Source organism: Limulus polyphemus, unplaced genomic scaffold, assembly GCF_000517525.1.
Source record: "Limulus polyphemus unplaced genomic scaffold, Limulus_polyphemus-2.1.2 Scaffold341, whole genome shotgun sequence".
NCBI classification, from domain to species: domain Eukaryota; kingdom Metazoa; phylum Arthropoda; class Merostomata; order Xiphosura; family Limulidae; genus Limulus; species Limulus polyphemus.
The window spans coordinates 304,476-314,513 of NW_013665951.1; the positions used below are offsets into that span (position 1 = coordinate 304,476).

The 10,038-nt window shown below is 33.7% G+C and overlaps 1 protein-coding gene across 1 annotated transcript in view; it reads left to right on the top strand.

The window, feature by feature from the left end:
* LOC106457522 (WD repeat-containing protein 47-like) overlaps window positions 1-3,643 on the top strand; it is a 40,536-nt gene extending 36,893 nt beyond the window's left edge. The window contains exons 7-8 of the mRNA XM_022383483.1: window positions 380-1,279; window positions 1,349-3,643. Coding sequence (XP_022239191.1) covers window positions 380-525 — 146 coding nt within the window. The 3' untranslated portion in view covers window positions 526-1,279; window positions 1,349-3,643. The remainder of the gene's footprint in view (window positions 1-379; window positions 1,280-1,348) is intronic.
* Window positions 3,644-10,038: the final 6,395 nt, after the last annotated feature.

The window sequence follows — 10,038 nt, forward strand, 5'->3', positions numbered from 1 at the left end:
GCCAACTCTTGGGCTACTCTTTTACCAACGAATAGTGGGATTGACCGTCACATTATAACGCCCCCACGGCTGAAAGGGCAAGCATGTTTGGTGTGACGGGGATTCGAACCCAGGACTCTCAGACTGCGAGTCGAGCGCCCTAACCACCTGGCCATGCCGGGCGTCTACAACGAACTCAGCACAAATAGCCCATTATGTAACTCTGTGCTTAATTAAAAACAAACAAATTTACGTCGATTAAAGGGGTGCAGAAGTTTCGCAGTCTGAAGAGTCAACTGTTCCGTATTCTCAAGTTTCAATTATATGAACGAGCTTTTATGTGATGTTTATGTTTTGTGCTTAAAGTAATCTATATATATATATATTTATTCTTTAATAGGTGATCTCTCTCAGCCAATTCCAAACGTTGTAGTAGCAGAACATGAAGATAAGGTAATTCAAGCTCGCTGGCATCCCACCGATTTTTCAATCCTTACTACCAGCGCTGATAAGAGCGTCATCTTGTGGGGATTATCTACGAACTGAATGTTGCCCGTCACGGCAAAGTCTGCGGTGCTCGTTACGTACGTTTAAGGAAAAAATTCATCGGCGTTAAACTGAAATATGTTGTTGCTGTTTTTAACCAGCAGTAAACTAATTCACCAAATATTAATTTGTAGGGCCTATCTATCTATCTATATATATATTCAAACTAAGCTTTTTCTTTTCATAACAGCACAAATGGAGTAGTAAAGAGAAACGGTGGGTACGTGACTTAACCGACCCCACCCCTCCACACTGTTACATGTTCACTCAAGCCTTAAAAGAGGGCACCAAATCTAAACATCGGGTCCTCCGGTAGAATAGCGGTAAGTCTAAGGACTTACAATGTTAACTTTACAAACTATTGTGTTACTCGTTCCCCCAGTGGGAGTCTTGCATTCAGGGTTCGATTCCCTGTGGTGGACAGAGCGCAGGTAGCTTGTTGTGTAACTTTGCGCTAAAACAATCAAACAAACAAACACTGTACTATCCAGAATCTCAGCTAAAAAACTATAACTTACCAAATAAGATAAAACTTCAACAGGTCGCCACAAAATGAAGCGTGTCTCAGCATAGAAATTATAACTTGCCAAATAAGAAATAAAACTTCAACAGATCGCCACAAAATGAAGCGTGTCTCAGCTAAGAAATTATAACTTACCAAATAAGAAATAAAACTTCAACAGGTCGCCACAAAATTAAGCGTGTCTTAGCTAAGAAATTATAACTTACCAAATAAGAAATAAAACTTCAACAGGTCGCCACAAAATGAAGCGTGTCTCAGCTATGAAGCCATAACTTTCCAAACAGGATAAAACTCCGACAGATCGCTACAAAATGAAGCGTAATTTAAAACAACCAGCAGCACAAAATGAAAATCGTTTTCATTCAACTACACCTAACAGTCGAGTTGATATAAATTATAACAGAAAAGTATGGTTCACTTCCTTTCAGAGTTTTGAAAAACAAAAAAAAACTGATTTTCGAGTTCATATTATTCAACTACACATTTTGTACATAAGTGATCGTTAGAACCGACCTTGATTTTCAGTTTAATAACAAGTTAGACACTTAGTAAGAAGCGCCACTTTTTACTTTATATTGTTAAATAGTGTTAATAAATATAAATCTTGACTGCATTATCCGGATCTTGTATAGCAACAACATGGAAATATAAATCTGACCGCGTCTTCCGGGATCTTGTATAGCAACAACATGGAAATATAAATCTGACCATTATTTCACGTAGGAAAATTAAAGATATAGTGGGATTTCGTATGTTGATTGGTGTGGTTTTAAAGTAGGCAAACACACTTGAATATTTTCATTTTTCTTGTTAAATTAACAGATTTCTTACTCGTTTTCTCGGGCTGAATTGCGGAAAGTTGACATAATCTCACGTCAGATACAAAACTCATTTCATAACGAGCTGAAAACTGCAGTTCCCAACAATGTCAGTTCTCATCAGCAAAGTTAGGTTGGTCAATCATAGAAATTGTTATCCAGTGACGTTAGGCGTAGAAAATGAATCAGAATAGTTTTTAGATGAAAATGTATCATTGCAATATTTCCTTTCGAAAGCGAATGTGGGACTATTTAACTTTCTAGTAATTAAATTTAGCTGTCAGATGCTAAATTGGCTACTAAATAATACTACATTCACGTGTGTTAAAGAAGAGTTTCCTACAGTGTGCCTCCCAGTGACACAGCGGAATGTCTGCGGACTTACAACACTAGAAACCGGGTTTCGATACCCGTTGTGGACAGAGCACAGATAGCCCATTGTGTAGCTGTGTGCTTAACTTGAAATAAACAAACAATCCTACAGTGTGGGGCCCGCCCCCTAGGGGGCACAAATGATCTCTTGGGGGCACGAGTGACTAGGATGGAGCCAGTTGTGGAATAATGTAAAATTAAGCATTATAATACATTTTTATTATTGAAAGTAGTAATTAATTACTACAACACATATAGCATTTTACTGTGTATTCGTTTATTATATTTCGTCACTCATTTAAGAAAAAGAAAAGAGGGGTGCGCGCAAGAAAACATATTTAGTAAAGGGAGGGACGTGGACGACAAAAGATTAGGAAACGCTGGAGTAAGAAATGGATTAACTTTAATTAAATATTTAATACACTAATATTTTTAGAGAACGCTGCTGTATAGCAAAAATACGAATTGTTACCCCATATAAACAGTTGCTTTTCATACTTTTTCTGCACAAACAACTGTTTCACGACAATCATAACACTAACCTGGATCAGTAATAAGCTGTCTTTCCCAACGAGATATGACACCAAGATCGTCAAATATTCAATCAACTTTGATTCACTAGGTGTCGTTATTCTACCCTCTCCTCCCCCCATTATTAAATAAATTCTAAATAATAACTTCCGATCAGAGTAAGCTATGTACTTAGGGCTAAGTTCAAAATCAACCTTCCCATCAGCATAACTAATTAAATAGTTTTATTACATTTATACTTATAAAGCTTAAAATGCATTGTTTCATTGTTTCGTTGTTAAATGTATTTTCGGCCGTAATCCCAAAAGCAGAACGAGGTTGACCTGCTTAAAAGATTTAGGTTATTCTTAAATACATATTTTAAGTTAACGATGCAAAATAATCTTTATGATAAAAGTATAATAATAAACAATAAATCAAAATTGAAAATTGAAAATTAACGACTGTTAGTGTTTCAGAGACACTGACACTATACAGACACTATAAAGACAGAGACACTATATGTTCTTTATAAATCACTCTCCGGGAATTGTGTCTAATTCAATAAGGAAATTTACATATTTGATGACCTCTGGTGGCTCGGGGGTTTAAGTTTAAGGGCTTATAACACTAAAACTCGGTTTTCAATACCCGCGGTTTGTTGAGTACCGATTGCCTATTGTGTAACATTGCGTTTAACAACAAACAAATATGTACATGTTTACATACTGGCATATAGTTTAGTTTTTGTCTGTCGCAACAATATCTTAGACAATTGAGTAGTTTTGTTGGTAATTATATTGGTGGAGTTATATAATAAAACTATTTTTACATTCCTGTTTATTTGTTGTTAAGCGCAATGCTACAGAATGGGTTATTTGTGCTGTACCCACCACAGGTATCGAAACCCAATTTTAGCATTATAAGTCCAGAGACTTGCCTCTGTGCCACTGGGGGCCATTTTTACATTTAAAAATATAAATGTTTATATCACCAAAATATTGACCCTTATTTTTTTTATACTATAGCCAATCACAAAGCTAGTTAAAGAAAAAATAATTATTATAAATTGTGAATGTAGTTTAAAACATATTATATCATACCAAAAAAAAAACTTTCCACTTTAACCTCATTCTTTGTATAGAATTACGTGACGCAGAGGATGACGTCATTTATAATTTGTTATATTGTTCTCTCATGTGTTGAGTGTTACTAATTGTGTTGACGTTTAATACTTGTGTGAATGTGTGAATTACAAATAAAATTAAGTGTACAAGCTAAACAAACGTTAAAAATTTGTGTAATTTGTAACTTTCATTTGTATTGTAAAAACAAGTTTTTTTTATCAAATATATTGTGTAATCATCTATTTTATCAACAACTCAATTTGTAACTTAAATTTTTCATAATTACTATATTTGCATAGCATGAGAATGTATTACTTTCCGTGGCGAAAAAAATAAACCTTTAGTTTAAATTAAAAGTGTTTTTTATCAGATGTTTTTAATGTTTGAAGCTAAAGCTATTTATCTCTTAACGTATATTTCTTATAAGCCATATATGCTATTGGATAATATATGCCATTGGAGACACTAGATAACAGATGTAACAAGCGCTTAGTTAAACAATCAGTCTTCAATAGCTTAATTTTTATTATTAGGCCGTGACAGAAAGAAAATTATATATTTAAGGCCTTTGTGGTATACAACTTATCGCATGTAAATAATATTTGAATAACTTCATATAAAGAGTACAAAAAATAATGAGAAGATTTATCAAGCGTATCAGAAGGACACCCCCTTGTGTAAGGTAATCAAGCATTCTGTTACTATAGTGATACTTGTTAAAGGAGCTGGAGGTTAAGTTAACATGAAATGGGCGTTTCCAACGTCGTCATGAGTGATTATATTTTTTTTCAAGTTCAGCATCTTGCATCTACTGATTAATCTGTAACCGAGTATATATGATTCGTATCAACTGAATGAGATATTTTTTATTAACAAAGTCCTTATTCCTGACTAATATGTAGGTAATAACAGAGCAAAGCATGTAAGCCGATTCACCTCAACATATCATATTATTCAAAGTTCCTTTATAAACATATGTGTAGTTTTATATTATTGTTCAGACTGTCAATACAAAGATATTGTTCACGACAAATTCAGATGTATCTGATAACTCGTCCCAAGTCTGGTTCCTCCCAGTGGCACGGTGGCAAGTCCTTGTGGACTTATAAGGGTAGAAACCGAGCTTCGATACCCGTGATGAGCACAGCACACTTAGTTGCGTAGCTTTGTGCTTAACTACAAACAAGCAAATATCAAGTTTGAAAACAAACATTTAGCCATATTTTTAAAATATACCTTTCCGAGACAACATTTAGTAACTTCTATTATTTTACTCAGGGAACGTGTAAACTACTTCCGGGAACTTTCTCGAACTTAAAGTTGTATACTCCCCCCCAAACTTCCCCTCTGCAACTGATTATCACTTGTATAACGAGCTGACAGCTGAAACTACTGAGCACGTCCAACAAAATTCCGGCTCGGACTTTGGACATTCCGAATCACAAGCAGCGCACTAATTACTAGGCCACGCCCGACTTACAAAACTCGTATCATATCAAATAGTGTACTTTTCATCCTAGGTTTTCAAAGGGTTATTTAAGTAGTAGTGAGACGCAGAACAACACAGATAAGCTGTTAGACTTTAAATATAAATTAAGTAATTTGTGTTTGAGTTTATATACGAATATCAAAAAAAGTCCAAAGGAATACACCGAGATTCTTGATAAGTAATATTTCCTTAGTGTGTTACAGTAATGATATACTTTTTCTTGGTTGCATCTTTACATTATTTCCCTTGGCTTCTGCTTGGCAATATTGTACTTGCCCCCTTTAAATAAATTAATAAAAGGGGGACGTGTTTAAATATTATAATACTTAATGTCTTCATTAGACCTGACGTAATATTTAGTTGTTGTTTTTCATATATTCGTTTACAAGTATAGATAAATAATAACGGAGTTCTTTAAAATGGTACATATGATTATTGTTCTGGTCACGTTCTTTCATTCGAGTTTAGTAGTTAAAACGATTTATTATTGAAAATATATCTAACAAAAATGTAAAAAAAAAATAACAGTTAAATAGCATGGGCGACATCTTTAGAATTTTCAACGAAACTAATAACATTTTCTAGTTGGAAAACAAAATAAGCTTTTGAATGTTGAACTAAAATATGGCATATTTCTTGTAGTTTCTGGAGGTAAACAGATAGAGATAATTAATTATCGAGAGAATGAAGACAGTGTTTCAATATTTAATTTACCTTAGTACGACCCTACTTTACAGTCTAGTAATCTCTCAGGTTAAATCTTGCTTTCTCAATCATGAAATCATCCAGACTGAATCTTTAAAAAAACAACAACAAAAAACTCACTGCCTATTCATGTAGAAACTTCATCGGCCTAGTAACCAATTAACTCGATTCTTGGGGAGTTTGATGCTCTTGTGTTACAAACTTTGGAACTTTTAGAAAGTCGGAAAAACAGCCACTGTGACGACCTATTACCCTGAATCAGCAAAGGGTAACGTATCTAGTGTTTCACGACATAGTTTTTTTCGGTTCACGTGCACATGCACTTATTTGTGTTAACCCCTTAATAAAATTAAACCCCAGGGACTGTCGACTCCTCTTGGTCAAAACTAGCTCTCAACTGCGAAAGGCGAATCATGTCTGCATCAAATGGAACATTCTTCGCATACTTCCAAGTTATATTTTGTTCACCTAAATACAAGCATAATTATAAAGTGTACTAGGAGACCATACACATGTTTTATAATTATTTCATTGGATATTTAGGTTTCAAACTAAGACGTTACTTAATAAGGACAAAAAAAAAGGCACGTCAACAAAAGAATAAACTAAATATTTAATTAATGGATTTACCATCGATTAATACGAAAGTAAAAACGAATTATTTATGCAATAATTATTGACTTACATTTATTAAGCTCAGCGTTCAGAGGGCATTAAAAAAGTGACACGCAAAAATTATTTCGGACATTTACCAAACACTTGTCCTATGTACATTAACTTTGTACTTTTGAACTTACGTTTAAGTTTATTTGGTTGATTAATTCATTGCCTGCTATTAATTGATCTATCTATCAATAAACATTTGTTTAAATAAAATATTCTTATTTCTATATACGCGAAATTATTTTTTTAGTCCCTGTTATACAAAACTTGGTAACAGAGTCGTCTCTGTTTGACATAATAACTTGTTTTCTGTGATCTAGGCTTTACTTTTCAAAGTAAAAAAATTAACCTAAAACAAAAGTTGATAAAATATATATATATAAATTATGATATAAAATACTGCCCCCACTGGTATGTCTGCGGACTTACAACGCTAGAAACCCGGTTTCGATACCTGTGGTGGGCAGAGCACAGATAGACCATGGTGTAGCTTTGTGCTTAACTTCAAACAAACAAACAATATAAAATAAGCCCCCCAGTGGCACAGCGGTATGTCTGCGAACTTACAACGCTAGAAACCGGGTTTAGATACTCGTGGTGGGCAGAGCATAGATTGCCCATTGTGTAGCTTTGTGCTTAATTACAAACAAACAAACAAATAAAATTATACACAGCCCTGCATGGCCAGGTGGTTAAGGAGCTCGATTCGCAATCTGAGGGTCGCGGGTTCGAATCCCCGTCACGCCAACCATGCTCGTCCTTTCAGCCGTGGGAGCGTTATAATGTTTCACTCAATCACACTATTCGGTGGTAAAAGAGTAGCCCAAGAGTTGGCGGTGGGTAGTGATGACTAGCTGCCTTCTTACACTGCTAATTCAAGGACGGCTAGCGCAGATAGCCCTCGTGTAGCTGTGCGCGAAATTCAAAACAAACAAATAAACAATCTTTTATACATACCTATTTATACTTGACTTTACCAACAAAAGCGTAATGATTTAAGATGGTAAATAAATAAATAAACCAAACCAGTTGAACTTTACGGGACAATCCTAATGACGAATTATTTTATTCTGTGTGAAATCTTGTTTCTTTCAGAGCAGGGTTTACTCTGCTGTGTTCACCGCAGGGAATCGAACACCGGATTTAGCGTTGTAAGTCCGTAGATTTATCGCTGTCCCACCGCGGGACTATAAAGAAATGAAAAATAACGTTTCTGATTGGAACAGTTTATTTGTACTATACACGAAACAAACCTTCCAGTACTGCGTCTGCGCAACACCCATGGATGAGCTTCTTGTGTCTCACGTTCAGCCCCTGGCGCATGATATTGTTCACTATGCTAGTTGTTCTGGTTGTTCATACTTGTTGTCTAGTGCCCAAAATGTGTTTTATTGTCGAGATATGCCCCATGTTTCGGGTTAAGTGACTTTGGATTTCCCTGTTCTCAAATCACTCTGTTGGCAAAGCTACAAATAAACTGACAAACAACGCTCGTTGCGTCACCTTTGAGCTCAGCGTGGGTAACAAGGTGATCTTACAACGTAACCTGCGGTCGTCAATATCTGTTACTTTTCAAATCATTTCCTGATATCTCAAGGTAAAGCAAGCTAATTCTCAGACAAAATGATGAGGGTTGTTAGGCTGGTTACTCAAGTTTTCTTTTTAAACTGAGTCACATGATCATGACGTCTTTCTAGACGTAGGATGCCACACCTACACATTTCTGACACAGACGCTTCCAAGAACAACGTGTCCTTTGTACCACCCCCACTAAAAATAAGACACATATGACAAGAAAGTATGTTGAATATTTGAATAACTTAACATTTAATAGAACGAAAATGACTCTCCTCTTAAGTCATTATATCTTGGTTATAAAGTAGAATATATATATACCTATACAGAAAACTAGCAATATGTATATCATATCATGTTCATACTTAAAACAAACGTTTCACACATGGTTATAGAAAACTACTAATATGTATATTATACTTAAAACAAATGTTTCACACATGGTTACAGAAAATTACTAATATGTATATCATACTTAAAACAAATGTTTCACACATGATTACAGAAAACTACTAATATGTATATCATACTTAAAACAAATGTTTCACACATGGTTACAGAAAACTACTAATATGTATATCATTCTTAAAGCAAATGTTTTACACATGTCTATGGAAAACTAGTAATATGTATATCATATCATGCTCATACTTAAAACAAATGTTTCACACGTGTCTATGGAAAACTAGTAATATGTATATCATATCATGCTCATACTTAAAACAAACGTTTCACACATGGTTACAGAAAACTAGTTATTGTTAATGTATTATTTATGGAATAATCTAAGGTCTTTGATACAATATATCATAACTTATTAATTCATAAGTTGTAAAATATTGGAATAAGAGGTAAAATGTTATACTGGTTTGAAAATTATATAAAAGACAGATGAATTTGTACTTAAATCAGAAATATTTACAGTAATCACAAAAAAAGTCACATCTGGTGTACCACAAGGTTCTGTTTTTGGCCCTCTTCATTTTTTAATGTACATAAATGATCTAACAAGTATTCCTTTAAATTGCTTAATTTATAAGTATTTGAATAATATTGCCTTTAGTAATATTTGATTACAATCCTACTTTAGCAATATATAAACTGTAAAGGTATTTTAATGATATTTTGAAATGGCTGAATTTAAATAATATTTATTTAAATACAGATATAACTAATTCCGTGTGTGTTCATGCTTCGTACAGAATAATTCTAAACTATCCTCTTTTGATTGCTCATATTCATTTTTGTTTGACTAAAAGTAATTCTCAAAATACAACTTTAGGCAATCATGTGCTTGTACAATAACTGAAAATGTATCAAAATGTAAATATTTAGGAATTTTCATAGATTTAAATTTTCGATTGTAATCACACGTAGAAGACGTATTTCCTAGAATAAGATTTTATGCATGTAAAATTTATATACTTGAAGTTAATGCTCTTCCTTCTGTATGCCAGTTGGTTTATACATCTTGATGAGAATCTGGGATTCGTTATGGTATAACAATATACGGGTCTACTCATAATTCATATATAAACAAAATATTGTAGTTATATAATAGTATAGCAAAAAATATTTTATCAATAAGGAAAAGAAATAATATGTTTGCTTATGAAAGATATATAACTTTGAATATAATGAATATGCGTAAATTATACCGATATACTATTATAATGAAGCACAGTTTTCACTGTCTTTTAAAATTAGAAAAGATCATGATAAAAATACAAG